Source organism: Ochotona princeps, chromosome X (genome assembly GCF_030435755.1).
Source record: "Ochotona princeps isolate mOchPri1 chromosome X, mOchPri1.hap1, whole genome shotgun sequence".
Classification (NCBI taxonomy): domain Eukaryota; kingdom Metazoa; phylum Chordata; class Mammalia; order Lagomorpha; family Ochotonidae; genus Ochotona; species Ochotona princeps.
The window spans coordinates 92,764,599-92,790,685 of record NC_080865.1 but is presented as its reverse complement, the minus strand read 5'-3'; the positions used below and the strand labels follow the sequence as shown (position 1 = coordinate 92,790,685).

General features: G+C 39.4%; 1 protein-coding gene across 3 annotated transcripts in view; it reads right to left on the bottom strand.

The window, feature by feature from the left end:
* Positions 1 to 382: 382 nt before the first annotated feature.
* PHF6 (PHD finger protein 6) overlaps positions 383 to 26,087 on the bottom strand; it is a 46,970-nt gene continuing 21,265 nt past the window's right edge. For 2 of the 3 annotated variants that reach the window (XM_058659204.1, XM_058659202.1), the window contains 6 exons: positions 11,940 to 12,109; positions 11,646 to 11,789; positions 10,201 to 10,305; positions 7,258 to 7,391; positions 2,946 to 3,072; positions 383 to 1,936 (listed from right to left, as the gene is read on the bottom strand). In XM_058659204.1, coding sequence (XP_058515187.1) covers positions 2,946 to 3,072; positions 7,258 to 7,391; positions 10,201 to 10,305; positions 11,646 to 11,789; positions 11,940 to 12,109 — 680 coding nt within the window. In that variant the 3' untranslated portion in view covers positions 383 to 1,936. Of the gene's footprint in view, positions 2,615 to 2,945; positions 3,073 to 7,257; positions 7,392 to 10,200; positions 10,306 to 11,645; positions 11,790 to 11,939; positions 12,110 to 26,087 lie in introns of all 3 variants that reach the window. The other variant, XM_058659203.1, reaches the window with a different exon arrangement.

The window sequence follows — 26,087 nt, the reverse complement described above, 5'->3', positions numbered from 1 at the left end:
AGTATAGAAACTCAAGTCTATCTTTCTATTCTAAAGAACATTTCTTACTAACATTTCTGGTAAGGCAATAAATGCTCCAGAATAATCTTCAGTATACGCTTGCAAAGATTACACTGTTCAATATCATTAGAAAAAAAAAAGGAAAAGACGCTTCAAAATTTCAGGCTAAAATATGCATAAAGAACATTAATGGCAGTATTTTTGAAATGATGTAAATGTTATATACTTATCAAATAATGTCATGCTTATTAAAACTACAGTTAAGGACTTAAGAGATGTACAGTAAATACACTGCTGAGGTCCATTTTTCTAAATATTAATACCACAATGTGATTACTACCCAGAAGATGATGATGCTACTTGGGAACATAAGTACTGTACAATTTTTACATTGTAAGGCACTTTTACTCAGCATGTGACAAAAACATGTATACAGAATCAATATATTGGAGATTTACAACCAAAGATTTTTTATGTGACTTCAATTTACATTTCAATTTTGTAATGAAAGATGGTTTAGCCAATCACACCACAGTGAGAAAAAACAGGTAGTCAGCCACTTGTCTAGCCAACCAAAAGGTAAAGTGCTATTCTGGTTGCTAGTGGCAGAGAGAGGGCTGAAGAAACCCACACAAAGTCATACACTTCACTACATAACAAACCCATCAACTGACAGCTTATAGTATTTGAAATCCTTTACATAATTATTGACTGGCCATGATTACCCCTGGCACCTTCCATTTTTCCTAAAAAAAAAAAAAAAGTCATTACAGTAGTTGTCCCAAAATGAAGGAGCTCTGTTTCTCCATGGGTAAATTCTATGGCACATAATATACAAACGATGTAGACACAGTGATCGAAAGATTTCTTTTTTTTTTTTTAAAAAAACACAATGGTTTTCAAGCTGTTGTAAGGAAATAAAGTACAGATCCTTTGGGAAAAGTCACATTGCTTGGTAAACAAACATCTAGATCTGTCCTTGCACTTCAAGTCATGATGCATTTTGAAAATGAATCACATACATATGATGGCATATTAAGAGCAAAATGATAAAACATACAGGGCAACCTACTATAAACCTAGTTTCTTTCTAAAAATAACATCAGATGTTAAAATAACGCAAGCATTGAGTCCCTTGTTTAAGTAAATGTGTGAATACACACTTGACAAATATGATTTTAAGGGACTAGCAGTTTAAAAAAAATCAGTGATTAAGCACAGTGTAATTTTCCATCTGTTACATTTTAAAAATGCTTTCTACCTATGGTAGAATATTTCAATGTACAGTATAGTCAACATGATTTCTTATTTGCAGTTCTGCTTTATGGTGGCAGGGTAACTAGCAATTCATAAATCAGAAACCCTTGGTATTGAGGTGTTATGGTACTATCAAGCAGACCACAAATGAAGTTTTTTTTTTTTTTTGGTTTTGCCATAAAGAAATACATAAATGTGCTTTAGCACATAAGTGGAAGAAAATATCACAAGCTCAAAATACCGGTGTGAAAGTCCTTTCTAAAAAGCTGGCTTCTTAGGCTTTCATAAACAGTTCTGGTGAGCAACAAATCAATACCAAGCCCCACCACGAATGAAGCAGGGCACCAAAGCCTATTTAATTATAACCAAAGCAATGACCGCAGACATTACAAATATTAAATAAGGTTTCTAAAATAGTGGTCACAAAGTTAAAAAATAAATACTGTTCTATGCAAAGACTGCTTTTCACTCCTATAGCACAAGAGACCTTACACTTTTTGGGCCAATATGTGGAGTATTTATTCCGTACAAACAGGGCACTTGAGAGGAACGGGTTTCAGACATGGTTGTCTCGAGTCCTTAGAGAGTGGTAACTTTTAAAATCTTAAAGAAGTTTAATTTGCTGTTGCCAAACATTACTTTGAACTTGAAAGGATTCAATCATTCTGCCAGAAGCTCTCTGCACGACATGGAAAAAAAAGAGGTGTATGGTCAAGAGAATTTTGGCATAAGCATTGGAGCTAACAGCTTATAATCAGCAGTTGTACCAGTCCGAGCTGATCAGTAAGAACAACTTTAACAGGAAACCAGTGAAAAGTTTCAGCACATCTCTTAGATGAGATTTTTAGTATCTGCTGGCAGAGCCAAGTGAAAACTAAAGTTCTCTTCAGTTTTAGCCTCCATCACTTAGGTGTGGAGAAAATAAAATTCATAAATGAACCAGAGTGGCCTGCAGCGGCATGTTTGCATTGTAAAGTAACGTTTGCTTATGCCTTCCCTTGAGCATCGATGCACTGAACACATTTAAACACTCTAAACAGCAGAACTTTGCTCAGTCCAGAAATACAGCTTACTTCATTTCAATGCCTGCTTTAACTGTTGACACTATACACAGGGTTAATAGTGTTTCAACTGTGACCCAGAAACTGAAAGCTACAGCTATATAATATCAACATGTCAAACTCAGCCGTCGAGCGAGGCTCATAAAATGAACAAGACTTTTTAGGCAGTTTAATGAAGGATCAGGAGTTGGGCAGTAAAAATTACAAACCCTTTTTTGATTTTAGAAAACAGTGAAAAAGAATAGTAGTTATGGATGTCTTATCCATTCCCAGTTTTCTAACTCTGTCCCATGAACCTGTTTAAAAGATGATAAAGAAATGTAAAATATGATGCTTGAGGGAAATATAATCAACAATGTTATTGAGGAGTGCGAATATATTATTGATTTGACATTAAAACTACATTTATTGATGAAGTAGATAGCTTGAGTTAATGGTTACAAAACTGTTAAAAACCAAAAAAACATGAAACTAGGCAAGCCTACACAATCCTCAGCATTCCAGTAACATGCTCTTAAGTAAAATGTAATAGGATTTAAAAATCTTACTGTATGCCATTACTTCAACATGAATTTATCAGTGTGCACTGCGTTCTGACAACAAATCTCATACAATTAACTTTCATACCTAGTTTCCATTAAGTTGCTGCAGAGTTAGTTGTTGATCATTTTCTATTTTTCCCCGGCTTTTACTCTCTCGTTCCTCATCTTCTTCATCTCTCTCATCATTTCCACTATGATTTTTACAATACAGTCTACAAAGATAAAAGGAAAAAAAGGACAAATTCTTTGTTATTGTTGATGAGAATACATTTATGTCATCCTTAGTGGATGAGGGCGCCACTCATTTCATATGATTGTTTCCTCATACACACTTAAAAATTCTCCACAAGTAAGGGCTGGCACAACGGCTCAACAGGCTAACCATATGCATGCTAGTGGTAGTTCCACCTCCCATCCAGCTCCCTGCTTGTGACCTGGGAAAGCAGTCAAGGAAGGCCCAAAGTGTTGGGACCCTGCAGCCACGTGGGAGACCCGGAAGAAGCTCCTGGCTCCTGGTTTTGGATCGGCTCAGTTCTGGCCACTACAGCCTTGGGGGAGTGAACCAGTGGATGGAGGATCTTTCTGTACATCTGTCTTTCTCATAAAAATAAATAAATCTTAAAATAAGAAAACTCCATAAACAGTTACAAATCCACTTTTGTCTGAAAGACAGGAAAAACATTATTATGGAGATAGTACAAATTCATCAGAAATAAACTCTGGTGGAGGATGACAATCACATGGCAAGGCTTCATTCCACCTGATGAACCTAAAAGCCTGAGTTTCTGGCCAACTTAAACAAATACGAAAGCTGACACACACAGATAAACCAGATTCTATTACATTTATTTCATACATACAGCCTGGAATCACATTTCTGGAAATACATTTTGCATTTACTTCTGCTTTCTGCTTCACATTGCATGAAACAATTTTATGCAAACTCTTCAAATGCTTTTTCACCTTCACTGTTCTAGTCTGTAGTAGGAATACATTCCTGAACCAGTCAACTGCCAGTGACTGTATGGCTCTTGGGCTATGTCTTTCCTGATCTACACTGATCCTTCCAACTTCCTTGCGAACACTGATGACTTGGGACAAGATCACACCTGACAGTTTGTCAAGTGTGTCACATTCTAGATTTCGTGAACTATGGGAGTTTTATTTGCTTTCTTTCACACTTACTTCCTACAAACTGGTAATAAAGTCTAAGAGCTTGGTTAGCTTTAGGTTTGAGTTTTCTTTTGCAGTTAAGACTTATGACTCATGTAGTTTCAAACTGCCCCACTATTAGTGATACCACGTGTGATAATTTGATAAAGGTGGTAGTTAGATAACCAGCTTTTTACATAGTAAAGGTAGGTTTGCCCCTTTAAAAACTAACACATAAATGTTGGAGCAATACCTTGACATCACACTGTTCAGCTCATGTTTTATTCTTAAATATTTATTTATTTGAAAGGCAGAATAATAGAGCAAGAGACAAATTTTCCACCTGCTGGTTTACTTCCCAAGTGCCCCATAACAGTTGCAGCTGGGTCAAGTTGAAGGCAGGAGCCAGAAAGTCCATCAGGATCTCCCATATGGGTGGTTTAGGATCTAAGCCATCATCTGCTGCCTCCCAGGCAAATGAGCAAAAAGCTGGACAGGAAGCAGAACAACTGAGACTTGAACCAGATACCACTCCAATATAGGGTGTCCCAAAAGGCAGCTTAATCAACCGTGCCACAACACTTATCCCCAAATACCCTTTTCACTTCAGTGAAAATACTTCATATTTGAAATTCAGTTTTTTTAAGAAGGTTTAAGTGATTTCAGGACAGAGAAGCTGGGATAACTTCAGCTCAGCAGCAGGCCAATTACAGACAAAATGAGTGGAACAATGCTTAGCAGATATTCACTGGATGCCCTCTTGTGGTCAGCAGGGAGAAAAGTCAGTAATGCAGGAATTCACATGTCACAAACAGATCATTTAAATTTAGGTCTAACATTTCAGTAGAATAAAAAGGCAGGATTGTGCAAAAGCGGAACAGCTGCCTTCAGTCTGGTGTTGCTCATTTCTTTTTTCTGGGGGGACTCAAACATTTTCAGTAACTTTCACAGAACCTGAGAGGATCTGTACTCCTCATTGGGAACAATCTTTCAGTTTAAAAAAAAAGAGAGAGAGAGAGAAAAGTCACTGTTCCACAGTAGGGTCCTTGACACTCCTCTGGGGAACTGCCTGTGGACTGAGTTCTGGGTTCCTGGCTTCTGCCTGCTCCAGACCTGGTTGCTACAGGCATTTTGGGAGTAAACCAGTAAGTGGATAATATCTGTCGCTTTCAACTAAGATGAAAATGAGTTAAATTATTTTTTTTTAAAGATTTTATTATTATTGGAAAGCCGGATATACAGAGGAGGAGAGACAGAGAGGAAGATCTTCCATCCGATGTTTCACTCCCCAAGTGAGCCGCAACGGGCCGGTACGCGCCAACCCGAAGCCGGGAACCAGGAACCTCTTCAAGGTCTCCCACGCGGGTGCAGTGTCCCAATGCATTGGGCCGTCCTCGACTGCTTTCCTAGGCCACAAGCAGGGAGCTGGATGGGAAGTGGAGCTGCCGGGATTAGAACCTGTGCCCATATGGGATCCCGGGGCGTTCAAGGCGAGGACTTTAGCCGCTAGGCCATGCCGCAGGGCCCACCAACTAATTTTTAAAAAGATTTATTTAATTTTACTGTAACGTTAGATATATAGACAGAGCAGAAGAGACAGAGAGGAAAATCTTCCATCTGTTGATTCAGTCCCCCATTGGCTGCATGACTGAAGCTGAGCTGACCCGAAGCCAGGAGCTAAGAGCCTCTTCCATGTCTCCCACATGGGTGCAGCGTCCCAATGCTTTGGGCCATCCTTGACTGCTTTCCCAGGCCACAAGCAGGGAGTTGGATGGGAAGCAAGGCTGCTGGGATTAGAACCGGTGCCCATATGGGATTCTGGTGCATTCAAGGTGAAAACTTTAGCCATTAGGTTACTGCGCTAGGCCCTAACCAACTAATTTTTTAAATAGTTATTTATTTTTATTTGAAAGGCAGATTTTACAGAGAGAGAAGGAGAAACAGAGACTTTGCATCCTCTGGTTCATTCCCTGAAATGGTTGCAACAGCCACAGCTGAGCTGATCCAAAATTGGGAGTCAAGAACTTTTTCCAGGTCTACCATGTGGGTGTAGGGGCCCAAAACCTTGGGCCATTCTCCATTGCTTTGCTAGTCCATAAGCAGGGAGCTGGGTGGGAAGTGCTATAGCCAAGACATGAATACCCATATAGGATATGATACCCAATTAGGATGCCAACTCTAGTAGGTGGAGGATTAGCATGTCATGCCATAGTGTTGGCCCCTCATAGGTATTTTTTAATACAGAGTAATCGAACTTAAAAATCACTAAGTTATTGCATTCTATGCATGTGAGTAAGTGCTTTACAACTCTCGAAGGCAAATGAGAAACTCAAGGGTCTCCATTTGCTTAAACAAATAGAACCATTATAGCGATATATTGACATCACTAGCCGAAGGCAACACAGGTAAGTGGAACAGCGATCTGTTATCCCAAACATCCACACCTTGCTCTTTCATAACCTTTTGGTTTCTATCTTCACAACTATATCCTATTCGAAGCTACCAAAAATTTGCACCTGAACCACCAGCAGTAGCCTACAAATTAACTCTTATTTCCATCCTTGATTGTCCCACCTGAAAGTCAAGGTTTTATTTACTTAAAAGGCAGTGTGACAAAGAGAGATAGTGAGAGATCTTCCACTTGCTGGTTGTCTCCCCAAATGGCTGCAACAGCCAAGGCCAGTTGAAGCTGAAGTCAGGAGGCAGGAACCTCTTCTGAGTCTCTCAAATGGGTGGCTGAGGCCCAAGCACCTGAACCATCTTCTGCTGCCTTCCCAGGCATATTAGCAGGGAGCTAGATTAGAATGGGACTTGAACCAGGACTCCGACATCGATGCCAGCATTGTAATTGGCAACTTAACTCACTGCACCACAAAGGCAGCCTCTGAGAACACTGGTCTGCACACAGTTTGCAGTTGAATACTCATTTAATGAATATATCTGTCCCTAAGGACTGCAGGCTTCCCGAGGATGTAGCTGATACCTGTGCTGATCAGTAGTGTATGCCCAACTCCTAGTACAATGCCTGCTCTAGGAAGCATAATTCTGGATGAATGAGTTTTATTCCAAGGGCACATATTCAGAGGAAAATGCCAGTTGCATTAGTTATTCCTTTAATAATACCCTCAGTATTCTATTTTTGAATAGAGACACCTAAGAGTAGAGATCAAATACATGAATGCCATATATTTAAGGGTATTACTTACTGACATACTTATGAAAATGCACAATTGTTGTTTTCTTACTTGTATATGCCTCGTGACATATTTTCAATGTATTTAGCTTTGTCTTGCACTCCACAGTGGTAATGGTAAGTCTTCACACAGGCTTTTATTTCACATCCGATAGTAGCACCGGGCTGACTGCACAGTGTACACTTCTGTTGAAGAGAAGGAAGGGTCATAAGCAGCACTTCAAAGTTAACATTAGCTTATTCTATGTCTTGACATATTTCAGCCAAGCATTCCAATCTACAGGGAAAACAGCAACCATTTTTCATTAAAAGGAGCACAGACAACTTATAAGAAGTTAAACTTATTAAAATACTGCAAAATAAACCATACTTTAGTAAACCTTTGAATGTGACATTATCTTTTGATGTTTCCATTACTTAACATTTAGAATATGCCAGCTTGGTAGAAAAACTATACTACCCAGAAGACTGGACTTAAACGTAAATGAGATGCTCTTTAGCACTGTCAACACAAACATGGAATATTATCGGTATTGTAATGGCTGATGTTGTTTCCTCTTGCGATCAGATCCCTTTCTATTTTAATTTGGGAAAAGCACGAAAAAACAAGAAAGTAACCACCCCCAACCTCTGCAAAATCCATCTCTACCAATAACTCAAAGGACAGAGGAAGACCAAAGGAATTGAAATCTTTTCAAGATTTCTCAGTTTGAGCTACAGCAGACTTGCCTAAGGAATATTCTTAGAGACCGGCGTAAGTGGCTTAGGAGGAATTCCATAGGGGTACTGGGTTAAGTCCCACCTGCTCCACTTCATTATCCAGGTGCCCGCTTATGACCTGGGAAAGCAGTGGAGGATGACCCAAATCCTTTGGTCCCTGCAACCACATGGGAGACCTGGAAGAAGCTCCTGGCTCCTGGGCTCTTATCTGCTCAACTCTGGCTGTTATGTCCATTAGGGGAGTGAAGCAGCAAATGGACGAACTCTGTCTCTCTCCCTCTGTAACTTTGACTTTCAAATTAAACAAATTAATCTTTATAAAGAAAACAATATTCTTAGATAAAAAGCTGATAAAAAAGGGTTTCATGGTCAATTAAGTTGGAATAAAGTTAGGCTAAGAAGCCTTTTCTCCAAGATACTGGGATGTGGTGCAGTTTTCAAGTCTGTAGAACACATAGATGCCCTTGTATTTTTTGAGGGGTGGGAGATCTTTCAATGAATTTTTTAAGCATACTTCTGGGAAATCTTATAGCTCTGTTTATCTTGATCCTCAAAAGTAAAGAGGTAAACAGTAACTTGATCAAGAGATCTGAATAGTTACACCAGTCATCAATTTGGACTTCAGCCATGTTACAATATTATTCTACATGATACGATGAAGTGGTGTTTTTTTCCCCTACTTTTAGTATATGTGCTGCTGAAGCAAGCAGTTTCCTTTTTTTAGTACTACAGGTTCTTCTATAAAACAATTTCATTTTTAATGAATTTTATTTTTAAAACAGTAATGAAAGTTCCAATAAATTGGACTAGAACTATGAACAGATTACATAAATGCTTTTCATACAATCGATTATAGAATTCCAAAAAGAAATATTTTTTTTAAAGTTTTATTTAGTTTTATTGGAAAGGCAGATCATATTTTTATGGAGAGAAAGAGAGACACAGAGAGATCTCCATCCACTGGGTCACTTCCCAAATGGCTTCAATGGCTGGAGCTGAGCTGAAGCAGGCGCCTCTCCTCCAGGTCCCAAGCACCTGGGCCATCATCTACTGCTTTCCTGGACCACAAGCATGGAGCTGCATGGGAAGTGGAAGAGACTCGAACCAGCATCCCCATGGGATCTTGCTACTAGCAAGGTGAAGAGTTAGCCATTGAGCCATCACGCCGTGCCAAAGAAACGATTATTTCCAATGGATTTAGCATCCAGTAGGGTGCCAGCTCATGTCCCAACTGCTCCACTTCTTGTCCAGTTCCTTGGAAATGTGACTGGGCACCTGCGATCCACATTGGAGACCTGAATGGAGCTCAAGGCTTGCTCCAGCGACAGCCCGGGCCATTAAGGCTATCTAGGAGTATATCAGAGGATGGAAGAACTCTGGCCCTCTCCCTGTAATTCTGCCTTTCAAATAGACAAAACTTTACATTCAACACATACCAAATATAGATACCAAAAAATCGATAAGGGAAATTTCAAAGCTATGGAAAACATTTTATGACACATAAATGTTTCTGTGTACTTTAAACCTACGCCTTAAAACCTTTTTATTTAAAAACAAAAAGAGGGCCCAGCACAATAACGTAATGGTTAACGTCCTCGCCTTGCACGTGCCAGGATCCCATATGGGCACCGGTTCTTAACCCAGCAGCCCCGCTTCCCATCTACCTCCCTGCTTGTGGCCTGGGAAAGCAGTCGAGGACGGCCCAAAGCCTTGGGACCCTGCACCTGCATGGGAGACCTGGAAGAGTTCCTGGCTCCTGGCTTCAGACTGGCTCAGCTCCAGCCGTTGCAGCTGCTTGGGGAGTGAACCATCAGATGGAATATCTTTCTCTCTGTCTCTCCTCCTCTCTGTATATCTGCCTTTCCAATAAAAATAAATCAATCTTAAAAAAAATAAAAACAAAAAGATTAAGAGGTTCTCAAAGCTCCATTAGATTTAAGAAAGTTTTCTTTAAGCAAAATGACATAATAAAATAGTTTAAATTTGACAAGGTTTGTCACATTCATATCATCACTGATTTTACTAGAGGGTTTCCATCTACCCGGAAATATAAACCTTAACAGTATAATTCTCTTTATAAATGAAGCTACTTAGAGTAGAGGTTTCAATATTATCAGTATCCTTTTTTTTACTACAAACAAGCACAACATACACTTTGCTTTTAACATATGAACCACTTTATATTAAGCTTTTGATGACTGATTAAATTTGATGTGTTCCATATTTAAAGCAGTCAAGAATAATACTGCATAACACAAGTGTAAGAACCACAGACCATTCTTTTTCCTCGCTTAATTTCCTGCAGCACAGTTTTGATATCAAAATCTCCAAATTCTGCTCTTGATGTTGTTGTGAGCTGAACTGTTCCAGAAGAAAACAACTGGAGAAGACAAATGCAGAATGTTAACAGAGGCCTCATACGAAAAAACATGAGACGTCAAATGTGTTATATTCATCTTGTCTAAGAAAGATGAGTTTTCCTCAGTATTCAAGTACTAACTCCAATTATTTTGAAAGTATTCACGTTGTTAAAATACAACCCAAAATGAAAGATAATAAAATAAGATTGCTAGTATGGAGCCAAGATTAAATACCCTGCTTAAAACAATGAAGATTTCAATAATTTCCTGTCATCTCAACCATTCTGTATCTCTACAGAGTTTTTATAAAAATAGATCAAATTAGCAATTTTCAACTATAGGTTGTATGTTAGAATCACCTGGGGATTTTGTTTGTTCAAAACAGACATGTCCCGGATCTATTCCACGGGTACCTCAAGTTCCTATATTTTGGAAATAACCTGACATGTATCACGGTTAAGAATCTATGAAACTGGAATGGGTACAGTGGCACAGATGGTTCCATATCAGAGTGTCATTTCAAATCCTGGCTATTCCCATTTTCAGTCCAGCTTCCTGCTAATGTGCATGCTGGGATACAGCAGGAGCTGGCCCAAATTCTTAGATCCCCGCCTTCGTGGTGGAACACCCGGACGGAGTTTCTGGCTGCTGCAGGTATTTGCAGAGTGAATCAGTGGATGGAAGGCAGCGATCTCTATTTCTGTCTCTTTTGGTCTTTCTATTTGCCTTTCAAATAGATGAAAATTAGCAAATATTTTAAAAAGGAGGTGATACACATAATGCAATTTTATATGAATTTTAATATATCATTACAATGTAATGTTAATATCCGTTACAGAAGATAAACTCATAAATAAATGTTATAACATGTGTTACACAACAAAGATATTTATTAAGTTATAGTAGAGGCCTAAAACATCTTTCATAAAATGCCTATTTAGCTGAAATTTTTAGTTATGAAAAACCCATGCATTACTTTGAATATGGTAACTATAATGAAGACTAGATCAAACCTTAAAAAAATATAAAGGGGGGCTCGGCAGCGTGGCCTAGTGGCTAAGGTCCTCGCCTTGATCCCATATGGCCGCTGGTTCTAATCCCGGCAGCTCCACTTCCTCTCTACCTCTCCTCCTCTCAGTATATCTGATTTTGTAATAAAAATAAAATAAATCTTAAAAAGAAAAATATAAAGGGAACTATTTTTTAAAACACAAGGTTTGTTAAGAATTAGGATTACAAGACACACTATTCATAAGTCTAAAACACTAATGCTAGGCGACAAAGTGCTGTTCTTGGTTATTAGCTAATGATTTCCAAAAGAGCTTCACTTTAAAAGCACAGAGAAATAAAACATGCTTACCATACACTTATAATGTGCAGCTGCCTTCTTGGCATTAAATATATGCAATTTTCCTCTTGCTTCATTTTCTTCCTCCCCTACGTGACAGAATCCACATTTAGGCCTTGTGTCACTGGGGCTGCCTCTATGTGGAGATCTATCTCTCTGCAAATGGAAAATAAAAGACCAACTTAATAAAGTGCCTGATAGCACTATTTCAAGTTTAAATTACATTCCACATGATTAGCTTCATCTATACAGTTTAAATAAAATGGCCATGGTACAACAAAAAATATCCAAAAGTTTTGTACTTACATAAGAGCTACTTTCCATTTCATCTGTTCCATGAGAGGATGTGGATCTGGTATCTTCTGATAGCCCTTTGAAGTTGGTTTTTCGTGGCCTTCCTTTGCGACTTTTCTTTTTATTTTTAGGTGATGAGGGCTCCAGTTCATGCTCATTAAAACTTTCTTCTAAATCAGCTGCTTAAAAATGAACAAATGCTTTATATGGACCAATCTTAGAATGACAGTTATTACCTTACAGGTTCTAGCACAAACATTTCTCCTTAGAAAGAAATTATCTCCTTAGAAAGAAATTATCTCTCAAAATGAGAAATGTTCTGTGGTATATCCAATATAGCAATGTAATGTTTCAGAAAAATACAACAAAACCAAATGCAACAAATGGTTACATTACAAATATGGCACTGTAGTTTCCTTTCTATCTATAATTTCGTAATAGGAGGTTTTGTGATCTTGATTATGTGGTTTTAAAAATTAGTTATACTAGGGCCCGGTGCCGTGGCCTAGCAGCTAAAGTCCTCGCCTTGAACGCGCCAGGATCCCATATGGGCGCTGGTTCTAGTCCCGGCAGCTCCACTTCCCATCCAGCTTCCTGCTTGTGGCCTGGGAAAGCAGTTGAAGATGGCCCAAAGCCTTGGGACCCTGCACCTGCATGGGAGACCTGGAAGAGACTCTGGACTCCTGGCTTCGGATCAGCGTGGCTCCAACCATTCCGGCCACTTGGGGAGTGAATCAATGAACAGAAGATCTTCCTTTCTGTCTCTCCTCTCTGTATATCTGACTTTGTAATAAAAATAAATAAATCTTAAAAAAATTAGTTATACTATACTAAAATTAAACTTAAAATTTTCAGTCATACTGATCGCATTTCAAGAGCTTGTTAGACCCATGTACCTAGTTGCAACTGCAGACAGTACAAACTGTCTACCGACCATTCCTACTACTAAAGAAAAGTTCTTTTGGACGGTACTGTTCTAAATAGCTCTTCAAACGATCATAAAGGCTCAATGAACAAACTGAGCAAGAAAATCATCTAAAATGAACTGATAAAATAATTAAAACAGTAAGCACAAAAGGAGTTTCTAATACAAGTGGTAGGAAAGCTATGCTGAGCACAAGTTGTGTATATTATTTTGATAAACAAAATATATGTACAAATTTTAGAACTCTGTAATTTAAAAAGAACTTCTATAATTAAAAGAGGTGTTCCAGTTATTCAATACAACTATTTTATTAGTTGAGTGCATATTGTCATACAAGACACTGAGTTTTTAAACATGTGTAACAACCAAATATTTACTTGTCTTAGGGTCAAACTATAGCTTTTGGCATAGTTCCAATACTTTCATTATTTTTATTTACTGATTATAATTCTGGAGGCTAACATAACAATGAGAAAGTACATCAACTTTTATTCACAAATTTAAACATTTTTCCCAATACTTTAAAGGAGTTAATTTTTAAAGGGTTTATTCAGTAAATATAGTTGAATATGTAAACTCAAATAACTCATGTATCAGGTTGTAAAATAGTTAATGTTAATTTGTATAAATGCAGCTTCACATAACAATGTAGGACTTGAAGGAGCTAAGGGGAAAAGGTAAAAATAATTGGGTTGTGTCTTATAAGACAAACTCACATGAACAATTCCTGTAAGGACACAGCAGTCAATAAAACACACTCTCTGATACTAACATTACAGCAAATTTCATATCAGAGCAAACTACTTTTTATTTTTCTTTGTATTAAGTGAGAAAATTTCACATATTTCACAATACAGATTTAGGAGTCCAGTGATACATCCCAGCATAGCCTTCTTCCTGCCCACACTCCCTACCCACCCTCTTCCTCCCCCCCCCCTTTTTTTTTTTTTTTGCTATTTTTCACATGGCATATTTTCATTTCACCCTGCAATCAGACTTAACACTCCATTAGGTAAACATATCTATCCATAGCAAGTAGGGGAAAAAAAACCTTATTCTTCCTCAGGAATACAAAGATTGTAAGTCCCATGCTGTCAATTTCATTCATATAGATTATAATTTTTGTACTCTGTGTATTAATTATCACAGATCAGAAAAACATGATATTTGGTTTTTTTCCCTTTGGAATTGGCTTATTTCATTAAGCATAATGGTTGCTAAAAGACTTCATTTACTTGGAAAAGACAAGATTTCATTCTTTTCTATGGCCAAGTAGTATTCCATCATATATACATATTTTTTTTTAAAAAGATGCATTTCTTTTAATTGGAAAGCCAGATTTACAAAGAGAAAGATCTTCTATCAGCTGGTTCACTTCACAAATGGCCACAACGCCCAGAGCTGAGCTAATCCAAAGCCAGCAGCCAGGAGCTTCTTCAGGGTCTCCCATGTGGGTGCAGGGTCCCAAGGCGTTGGGCCGTCCTCTACTGCTTTCCCAGGCCACAAGCAGGGAGCTGGATGGGAAGCGGAGCAAATGGGACACAAACCAGCACTCATATGGAATGTCAGCATTTGGAGGCCCAGGATTAGCTAGTTGAGCAAAAGTGCTGGTCCCCATATATCATTTTCCTTATTTAATCACTAACTGACGGGCATCTGAGTTGATTGCATATCTTAGTTATTGTGAATTAAGCTGTTATAAACATGATGGTGCAGATAACTCTTTAATAGGCTGATTTAATTTCACATGAATAAATTCCAAGGAGTTTGATGGCTGGACCATATGGTAGACCTAATCTCCATATGGTCTTCCATAATGGCTGCACTAAAAGACACTCCCATCAACGGTGGATTAGGGCAGCTTTCCCCCCACATCCTCACCAGCATCAACTGTTTTCTGATTTCTCTGTGATAGCCAATCTAACTGGAGTGAAGTTGCTTTGTGGTTTTTATATACATATCCCTGATGGCTAGTAATCCTGAACATTATTTCCTATCGGTTAGCCTTCGAAAAATGCCTGCTCATGTCCTTTACTCATTTCTTAAGTGGACTGTTTGTTGTTTTAATTGAGTTTTTTGAGATCATTATAAATCCTAGATATTATTCCTCTACCTGTTGCATAGAGCATACTGTGTTTTAAATAGTCTAAGTGACATTTTTCTTCCTTAAGTGACAATTTTAAGACATGGGATTTTAGGCCCAAATTTGAGTTCTAGCTGCTCCACTTCCCATGCAGCTCCCTGGTTGTGGCCTGGGAAAGTAGTACAGGATGGCCCAAAGCCTGTGATCCTGCACCTGCGTGGGAGACCCAGAAGAAGCTCCTGGCTCCTGGCTTTGGATCGGCTCAGCTCTGGCCGTTGCGGACACTTGGAGAATGGGGCAGCAGATGGAAGATCTGTCTCTCTCTCCTTCTCTCTGTAAATCTGTCCTTCAACAAAAAATATCAATAAATCTTTAAGACACGGGATTTAATTAAAGCTGTTAGTATTAGTTGTAGTTGCGAACAATTCAAAATTCTTAAAGTCATAAATGTTTCAAATTTTTTAATATAGATACACAAGGTTTGTGAAAAATGGATTTTAAAAGTACATATAAATCACTTCTTGGCCTTTTGGCTAAGATCAAGTGTAAAAGTATATATAAAATATGTGTATGTGTGTATATATAACATTCAGTTATCTAAAATGAGAATAATATCACTAACATAACACTGTTTTATTAAATATCTATAAAGTCATCACTTAAAAACTGATTCTATTATCAGATCAATGAAACTAGTTTTCTCAATGGCATTTCTTTCTTAATATAAAAGATTATTCAGTATTTAACATTTATTTTGTTTGAAAGGCAGTTATATGGAGAAGAGAGACAGAGAGATCTTCCACATTCTGGTTCACTCCCCAAATGACCCCAATCGCCAGAGCTGAGTTGACCTGAAACTGGGAGCCACGAGATTTTTCTGGGTCTTTCACCAGATTGCAGTGGTCCAAGGACTTGAGCCATCCTCTATCACCTTTCCAGGCAGTAAGCAGGGAGCTAGATTAGAAGCGAAACAGCTGGGACACAAATCAGTGTCCATATGGTATACCACTGCCACAGACAGAGGCTTAGCCTATGCCACAGCGCTGGCCCCTAGATTATTCAATATTTAAAAGCCACAGAAAAGTTCACAAAACAGTCATGGACTTAACTATTTGACTTCCAGACTCCTGAGAAGTTTTTGTTTTTTTTTTTTTAAGGTGTTAAGTCAAATGATAGTTAATAAATTAGAAAAATACTGACTCTACTTGTGAAAAATGATTAGTATCCTTATATAAGCTCATGTAAGATTACAGCTTTAATTATGAAGCAGATCAAAGGTATAATTACATAAGTTACAGAATAAAAAGTCAATAAACCTACTTTTAATTTCTCTAGAATGGAAATATAAATCAAGTGATACATCATTTTTCACCCAGCAAAACAGCACTCTGAGTTATAAAGTTTACAATAAGTCCAACAAAATATTTATTTGCAATAAAAATAAAAACGTCCCCTATGAATTGAGAAGACATCATGTCTATGCTTGAACAGGACTGAGGTGAGAAAATAATTGCTTGCTCATTTACTAAAATTCTGATAAAAATGGAACTCAGCTGATCATTTTTTTTTAGAAAAGTAAATGAACAAAAATACACAGTAAGAATATTCAACAGCAGTAAACATCCTGGCATATAGGGGAAGGTGTTTGCTCTGGCAGCTGAAGACATGACCATATCAGAGCGCCTAGGTTCAAGTCCTGTCTCTGCTTCTGAATCCAGCTTGCTCCTAATGTACATTGGGGAACGTAATTAGAGATGGTTCGGATACTTGATTTCCTATCCACACATGGGAGATGATTAGTGTTCCTGGCGCCTGGTTTTGGCCACCCCAACACTGGTCATTTCAGGCATTTTGAGAATGAACCAATAGATGAGACAGATCTCTGTCCCTTTGAAATAAATACAATATATATATTTTTAAATACACAGAAATGTATTGGTAGGAGAGAATAGTAAGTCTGAAAACAGACACAATGCATGTGGAAGCTGAAAGTATAATATTGGTGGCATTTCAGACCAGCTGGGAAAACATACAATGGCACTACTGGCTTTGTATTGTTCAAAAAACAGATCCCTGGGCCAGCACCATGGCATGATAGGCTAAGATTCCGCCTGTGGTACTAGCATACCACATGGGTGCCAGTTCGTATCGTGGTGGCTCTTCTTCCAATCCAGCTCTCTGTTTATGGCCCGGAAAAGCAGCAGAGGATGGCCCAAGTCCTTGGGACCCTGTAAGCCACATGGGCTATCTGGAGGAAGCTCCAGGCTCCTGGCTTCAGACCCATCCAGCTTTGGCTGTTTGCAGCTATTCCAGGAGTCGATGGAAGATCTCTGTTACCTTGTGTAACTCAGCCTTTCAAATACAAATATTTGTTTTTACAAAATGAGATTCCTCATACTGTATGACAGAGATTAAAATTATATCAATAAACACCTATAAATATGACAGAATAAAAGATTTTTAAAGGATTCATTTTGTTTTAAGATTTATTTTTTTATTGGAAAGTCAGATATACAGAGAGGACAGACAGACAGACAGGGAGCTCTTCTGTCTGCTGACTCACTCCCCAAGTGGCAGCAACAGCCAGTGCAGAGATGAACTGATCTGAAGCCAGGAGCCATGAGTGTCTTCCAGGTCTGCGACATGGATGCAGGATCCCAAGGCTTTGGGGTGCTGTCTACTGCTTTCCTATGCCACAAGCAGGGAGCTGGATGGGAAGTTGGGTCAGCCGGACAAAAACCGGTACTCATATAGGATCATGGGGCTTGCAAGGCGAGGACTTTAGCCACTAGGCTACCATGCCGGGACCAAAGGATTAATTTATTTTTTTTATTTTTTTTAAAGATTTATTTATTTTATTACAAAGGCAGATATACAGAGAGGAGGAGAGACAGAGAGGAAGATCCTCCCTCCAATGATTCACTCCCCAAGTGAGCCGCAACGGCCGGTGCGCGCCAACCCGAAGCCGGGAACCAGGAACCTCTTCCAGGTCTCCCACGCGGGTGCAGGGTCCCAAAGCATTGGGCTGTCCTCGACTGCTTTCCCAGGCCACAAGCAGGGAGCTGGATGGGAAGTGGAGCTGCCGGGATTAGAACTGGCACCCATATGGGATCCCGGGGCTTTCAAGGCGAGGACTTTAGCCGCTAGGCCATGCCGCCGGGCCCGGATTAATTTATTTTTATTATTAGGACAATTTAAGAGAGAGAGGAGAGTGAAAGTGAATCTTTCAACTGAAGATTCACTCCCTAATTGGCCACAATAGCTGCAGCTGAGCTGAGCTGAGCTTCTTCCCAGTCTCTCACATAGGTGCAGGGTCTCAAGGACAGGGATCATCCTCCACTATTTTCCCAGGCAGTAAGCAAGGAGCTAGATGGGAAGTGGAACAGCTGGGACAACAACCAGAACCCCTGTAGGATGCTGGTGCTGCAGGCAGAAGCAACTTGCACAATAGTATTCGACAGTATTTAAAAACTGCCAGGGCCCTGCACCATAGCCTAGAGGCTAAAGTCCTTGCCTTGCAAGCACTGGAATCCCATATGGGCATCAGTTCTAATTCCGGCAGCCCAGCTTGCCATCCAGCTCCCTGCTTGTGCCCTAGGAAAGCAGTTGAGGACAGTCCACAGTTTTGGGATCCTGCACCCGTGAGGGAGACCCTAAAGATGCTTCTGGCTCATGGCTTTGGATTAGCTCAGCTCCGGCCACTGTGGCCACATGGGGAGTGAACCAGCGGATGGAACACCCTTCTCTTTCTATCTCATTCTGTAAGTCTGCTCTCCCAATAAAAACAAATAAATCTCGAAAACTGCTTAAATGGGCCCTGCGTGGTAGTGTAGCTGCTGAAGTCCTGGCCTTGCACATGCAGGGATCCCACATGGGCACCAGTTCGTGTCCCAGCCCCCCCACTTCCCATCCAGCTCCCTGCTTGTGGCCTGGGAAAGCGGTCGAGGATGGCCCAAAGCCTTGGGACCCTGCACCCATGTGGAAGATGCGGACGAAGTTCCTGACTCCTGGCTTCAGATTAGCTCAGCTCTGGCCGTTGTGGCCACTTGGGGGGGGAGTGAGTCAGCAGAGAGAAGATCTTCCTCTCTATTTATCTGACTTTTCAATAAAAAGGTAAATAATTCTTTAAAAAAACCTCCCTAAATGTTAATATATTTAAGTGTATATGTGTATACAAACACATTTATATGTATGGTTAAAAATGACCTCAGAAAGTATATTTAAAACTATTATGAACTGCTCCTTAGAAAAAGTGATTTGGGGATAAAGACAGAGATTTTAAAACTACCTTAATTTGCATAGTAGCTGTATACTATTTAAATTTTTAAAACAATGGCAGTATAGTTATTTTATAATTAGAAGAAAGTATAACACCCAGCGTGGTAAATGGGAGGGTTGGTGTATATTCATTTACCAATGATGGGAATACAAAGTAGCAAAATCTTCCTAAAGAATAGGGCAATATATATCAGGAATCGTAACAAGTGTATCCACAATCATCCTGGATTTAAGTTATAAGCACCTGCTCTGTACTCCCAGCTGGTTCCCTAGCCACCAATTTCAAACTCTTTCCCTCCCGACTACCACAGTCCATTGTTTTGTTGTCAGCCTCCAGGGTTAAGAATCTCAGTTTGAATTATGGATCTGGCATATACCCTTTGTGTCCTTAAAGCTGAGATATTCCTTAGAGGGTTCTGGAATGAATTACATCATGTAAAGTACTTTAGGCCAGTGTCTGGCATGCATGATAATAAATGTTAGCTATTACTTTCCCTGAGTATGCAAAATTTTTTAAAGATCTATTTTTATTGGAAAGGCAGATTTACAGAGAGGAGAGACAGATCTTCTGTCTTCTAGTTCACTTCCCAAGTGCCTGCAACGGCCAGAGCTGAGCTGATCTGAAGCCAGGAGCTTCTTCCAAGTTTCCTCTGCGGGTGCAGAGTCCCAAGGCTTTGGGCTATCCTCTACTGCTTTCCCAGGCCACAAGCAAGGAAGTGGATAGGAAGCAAGGCAGTCAGGACAGGAACAGGCAGCCATATGGGATCCTAGCACAGGCAAGGCGAGGAGGTCTTAAGCCACTAGGCTGTGGCACTAGGTTGTACATTTTTTTTAACATATACACAAACAGCATCTTAAGCTACTATTCTACACCTTGATTTCTCCATTTCCATGACAGTAATACAAACTGCCCTCCTGCCTTCTAAGAGTGAATAGTAATCCACTGTATTCTACCAACCACCTATTAAATGGCTTGAATAGTATCTTCATTTTTCTATTGCTAATGTTTTAAAGAATATCTTTTTCCATTTATATTAACATTCTTATACAATCTTAATAGCATATATTTGGGTCTGTATGTTTAGATACATATATGAAATAAAACTTAATAGTTCATAAGAATAAACACTTGAGCTTTTACTGTACCAGATGTGTTTCACAGTTTGACAGGCATCATCTTGTTTGAGCCTGCATTTCGACAGAGTTGCAGCAGTCATTTTTCAACGCCCTGACCCCGTTCTATGAAGATTACTTAATTTTTGTGTAAGATCACAAAGCATGAGAGTGGCAGAGCTGGGACAAATACACGCCAGCGTGTGAGCAGATGTATGCTTTTAAAATGCTAACACTCACTGTCACAAAAATACAATTTCCATACTTTCCTGGCAGTCACAAGTTCTGTATATATTTGTGGATGCATGGAACTGCACTGAAAGGACATACTTGTTTGCTTTTAGCAAAGAAATCTGGAAACTGAGTTACAAGGGCAAGGGTGGGAAGAAAGCCTACTGCCTACAGTGTATGGTCTTCTGAATGGTTGATTTTAGTACAAATACTCAAGAACTTTTCAAACAGATAAATACAATATATTTGCGATTTCTAAAAATCCAGGCTGACATGAACAGAGATAAAATTGTCCTTTTTGTGTTCCACCAATTGGTTCCAACTTCTTACAAATATAACCCTACTATGTCTATGGCACTTGACACAGCCCAAGCTGCTGCTTCTTTCCATTCTGCTTGTCTCTGATATGGCCCTATGGGGTGGCCAAAGCAACTCCCAACTGCCTCCTAGTGTTACAAAGCCATGTCTACCTCCTTACTAGTCTTCTTCTTCTTAACCAATGTTTTCTTCATCTTACATGCTCTTGGTTTATGCTCCACTTCCTAACCTGTCCAAAGGTCTCACCTGGTTTAACAGTGTGAAGTACAAAGGGTCTTGGGATAGAACACCTAACTGCCACTTATGGGATCTTAACTTGATTAAGGTACTTACCATTTATGAAGCAAAGTCATCCCATGTATCAAACGAGACTTAATACTAACACCTTCTTCACAAAGCTGCCTTTAAAAATTATTTGTGAAGAATGCCCTGCAAACCACACAATCCTATTCAGTTGCTACCAATGACTCTTGTCATACTGAGACAGTAGCACCTTCATACACAGTCAGACTCCACCTTCCCAAATGTGCCTACACTCAGCAGACACTCAGTAAATTTCAATAAATGTTTGTTTGGATGTTAAAAAAAGAAAGAAAAATTAAAAAGACAGGCATTACAAAAAGACTGGTTGTCTGTGACCATGACTTGTATTCTACAGACGCTTGTGATGAAGAACTGAAACTCAATCTCATCACAGATTATTTTGTTCAATACAAATTTAGCACCGAAGTCTTAAATTATTAATGAAAATGATTTGAAATAAAGCACCTTTCATTCCTAATCACAGTTCCTTGAGGGCACTCAAATGTTTTTAGTGATGTCAAGCTGTCATATTAAAGTACCTCTCTAAAACAGACTAGCATCAGTTACAACACAAGACCATTTGTACCCATGATTAATATTTTTAAAATACTGCTTAAAAATGTAAATATATCTATTATTTAGACATACACAGAGAAAAAATATTTACAACAAAGAATTTAATTCTAGTTATTTCTGTCCATTTTTAAGCATTTTTTAAAAATTTTATTTATTGGAAAGTCAGATTTACAGAGACGAAAGAACAGAAAGGTCTTCCATCTGCTGGTTCACTCCCCAAGCGGCTGCAACAACCAGAGCTGAGCAGGTCTGAAGCCAGGATCCAGGAGCCTCTAACTGTTCTCTCACACAGGTGTAGGGTCCCAAGGCTTTGGGACATCCTCAACTACTTTCTCAGGCCACAAGCAGGGAGCTGGATGGGAAGCGGGGCCACCGGGATACAAACTGGTGCTCATATGGGATCCCAGCACATACAAAGTGAGGATTTTAGCCACTAGGCTTATGGCACCGGACCCTCTTGTCCATTTTTAAAGGTATCAATTTCCTGTTAAAAATAGGAAGGCATCACACTGTTTTAAGAACAATACTCCATAATCACACGTGGCTAATGGTTACCACACTGCACAGTGTAAATAAGGAACATTTTCATCATCACCACAAGTTCCATTAGACAGTGTTTCCTGGCCATTAGTTCTATATACTCTTGTTAGAAGCCTTGCATCTTTAAGGACTACATCATTCAGTTGAATGAATGCTTCTAAAAATATTAAAGTGAATACAAACTATAGGGGATGTGGCCAAAATAGAAATTCCTGTTAGGCAGGCAGGCAGGGGTGACGCCTCAGATGAGACATCACTATCAAGCTCCCAAATGATGCCAAATCTGGTCTACAGACTCTTCTCCAAGTAGAAAGAAGCTGTGTCTACCCTCTTTTCTTCCTTGTTGCTAATAATTAACTCCAATCTTTCCACTTCATTCTTCAGCACATTACTCATAGTTCCTTTCTTCATTTCCACCTCTGGTATCATCCATGGGTTATTTCAGGTATTCACAAGGGCAATCACAGCAAAAAACCCACCCAACCCCTCAGTTTCTTGACTTTCAGTGATGTCCTCTATCAACTGCTCAATTCCCATAATCATATCCAATAAACCTAAAAACCACCAAAAATGGTTCTACTTCAGAATTCCTGATACACTTTGAACCACAAATGACTGATTTCCCCAAGTACTTTTTCATTGTTTTTCGATTTTACCAGGAGCTGCAGTCTTCAGATTTTTTTTCTCCTTTCACTTTCTTCCCTATCTAGCTCAGATTTCTTTTTTGCAAATATTCCAAACTCATTTATTCCCTAACATCTCTGCTGCACTCACTTGTCAAAATCCTAATTCTGAATTAGCCATGTGACCCCTTTCTCTATGTTACATCTAGGATGGGCACTACCACATAAATTCATACTTGCCAATCTCAACCTAGTTTGGAAGCCTTGCATTTCTCTAGGCAAACTTGTTTCCCAGTCCTCACAGCTATTCTTTCAAACCTCTTTTCTGCAATCTATAATCCTCACACTTTTCCCTAGGTTTCCTTGACAGAGAAAATAAATTTGGGAACTGGTGCTGTGGCTTAAATGAGTGGTTAACCACTTAACTCAGTGGTTAAGCCACAGCCTATAGTGTCGTCACCCCAAATGCATGTCGGCTTGAGTACTGGCTCCAATTCCTATCCAGCTCCCTGCTAATGTGCCTGGGAAAGCAGCAGACGAGGGCCCATGTGCCCGGGCTCCTGTTACCCACACGGGAGGCCCAGAAGAAGCTCCTGGCTTCCAAATGTTCTAACCCTGGCCACTATGGCCATCTGAGGAGTGAACTATCAGGCAAAAGATTTGTCTGTCTTTCTTAGCTCTGCTTTCAAACAAATAAGTCTTTTAAATAACAGATCTGAGCTCCTTCCCTTCAATTATTATTTTTTTAAAGATTTATTTATTTTCATTACAAAGGCAGATATACATAGAGGAGGAGAGACAGAGAGGAAGATCTTCCCTCCGATGATTCACTCCCCAAGTGAGCCGCAACGGTCGGTGCTGTGCTGATCTGAAGCCAGGAGACAGGAACTTTCCGGGTCTCCCACGCAGGTGCAAGGTCCCAAGGCTCTGGGCCATCCTCGACTGCTGTCCCAGGCCACAAGCAGGGAGCTGGATGGGAAGTGGAGCAGCCGAGATTAGAACTGGCGCCCATATGGGATCCCGGGGCTTTCAAGGCGAGGACTTTAGCCGCTAGACCACGCCGTCTTGAAAGCCCCGGGATCCCATATGGGCGCCGGTTCTAATCTCGGCAGCTCCACTTCCCATCCAGCTCCCTGCTTGTGGCCTGGGAAAGCAGTCGAGGACGGCCCAAGGCCTTGGGACCCTGCACCCGCGTGGGAGACCTGGAAGAGTTTCCTGGTTCCCAGCTTCGGATTGGCACGCACCGGCCCGTTGTGGCTCAGTTGGGGAGTGAAACATCAGACGGAAGATCTTCCTCTCTGTCTCTCCTCCTCTCTGTATATCTGGCTTTCCAATAATAATAAAATCTTTAAAAAAATTTTTTTTGAGATAAATGCGGTAAAAGCTAAAATTCAATAAACATAACATCTATAATACTTTTACATTGCAAAATTATACTTTGAGAGCAAGCATTAAGCATAGCACATAAGATGTGGCTTGAGACGGCTACATTTTCTGTCGGAGTGCCTGGGGTCACATCCTGACTGTGGTTCCGCCAGCAGGTGACGACCCGGTACTGGGGTCCCTGCCTCCCATGTGCACTCCCAGACTGAGTTCAGGGCTTATTCTGTTGTTCTGACCCAGGCTCTAGCTTTTGCGGACATTGGGGGAGTAAACCAGCAGACAGAAAATATCTGTATCTATCACTTTTTCTGCCTTTCAAATAGGAATTTTAATAATAAACCATACTTCATGTTCTACAACATGAGTACAAACATACTATCTATATACCATGACTTGAAAACCCAATGTTCTCCAGAAGTATACCCGGAACCCAGAGTTCAAATACGTGGTGTCAGAAATTTGAAGTAGTAGTAATACTGCCAGTTTCATTAAAATAAAAGTTGCCTTGTAAAGTACAAATTTCAATCTCTTTTTAACAGAACAAAAAAGTGGTCAAAATTGTTCTATGTACTTTATATAGTCTGCAGTGACCTTTCGCTACCACTAGATGGTACTATCAGCTTCAGCAATCTAGGGAATAAAAATGCCAGCTGGCTACTAGTAATTAGTACATATTAATTGTCTTAAATATCTCAAATCCCTTTTCCTAAAAAGTTCATATACTTGTATTAATCAGATCAGGACTTTGAATTCTCACCTAACATATATAGCCAGTATAATCTTATTTTTTTAAAGATTTATTTTATTTTCATTACAAAGTCAGATATACTGAGAGGAGGATAGAGAGGAAGTGGAGCTGCCGGGATTAGAACCAGCGGCCATATGGGATCAAGGCGAGGACCTTAGCCACTAGGCCACGCTGCCGAGCCCTAGCCAGTATAATCTTACAGAATATTGAAAAATATACTTAAAATGTAATGAAAGGTAAGAAACTTTAATCTTTCACAGATTTTTTTGTTCAGTTCTAGAACTGAGAAAATGTAGGAAATAAATACAAAGGCTTTTCAATCCCACAATATCACTCCAAAAATATTCTGTTCTTATTATTTATCTGGATTAAGTTAAAAGTTAGTTCTTGCTAACCTGTATATTTTTAAGCAGTACTTTGTTAAGATTAATCTGGATTCTACAGGGAAAGCAGTATTATTTTGTATTATAAAGAGCAAGATATGAGGGACTCAAAAGGATCACCAATTTGAATATGCTACCCATCATAACTGCGTGAATCTTAATAAAAGAAGTAATTTCCTAAAACAGTAACGATCAAATAATTCTAATTCTAAGCAATGTATTATCGGATCTCTAATCTAAATAAAAGAATAGACCAAAGTGAGAACAAATATAAGTCATTTTGTATTGAAAGTTAAAATACTGAACTACCTGTAGGAAGAAACAAGTTAGTTCAACCCAGAACTCTCCTACCCCTTTTCAAGGCTAAGCCCAACTTGGGCTAAGTACACAGAAATAAGAGCACCCTGGGTTTCTACAGCTTCATGTGAAAACAAACTATTAAATAACTTGAAAAGCACTAGTCCCTCTTTATGAGAGGAGGATACATTCTAAGACCCCAGGGGACGCCTGAAACCACACAGTTCCTATCCCATAGCTACTGTTTTTTCTTTACACATACACATATCTCTGACAAAGTTTAATTTAAACACTAAGCATAGTAAGATATTAACAGTAACTAATAACAAAATAACATAAACTAACAAGTTGTTTAAGAT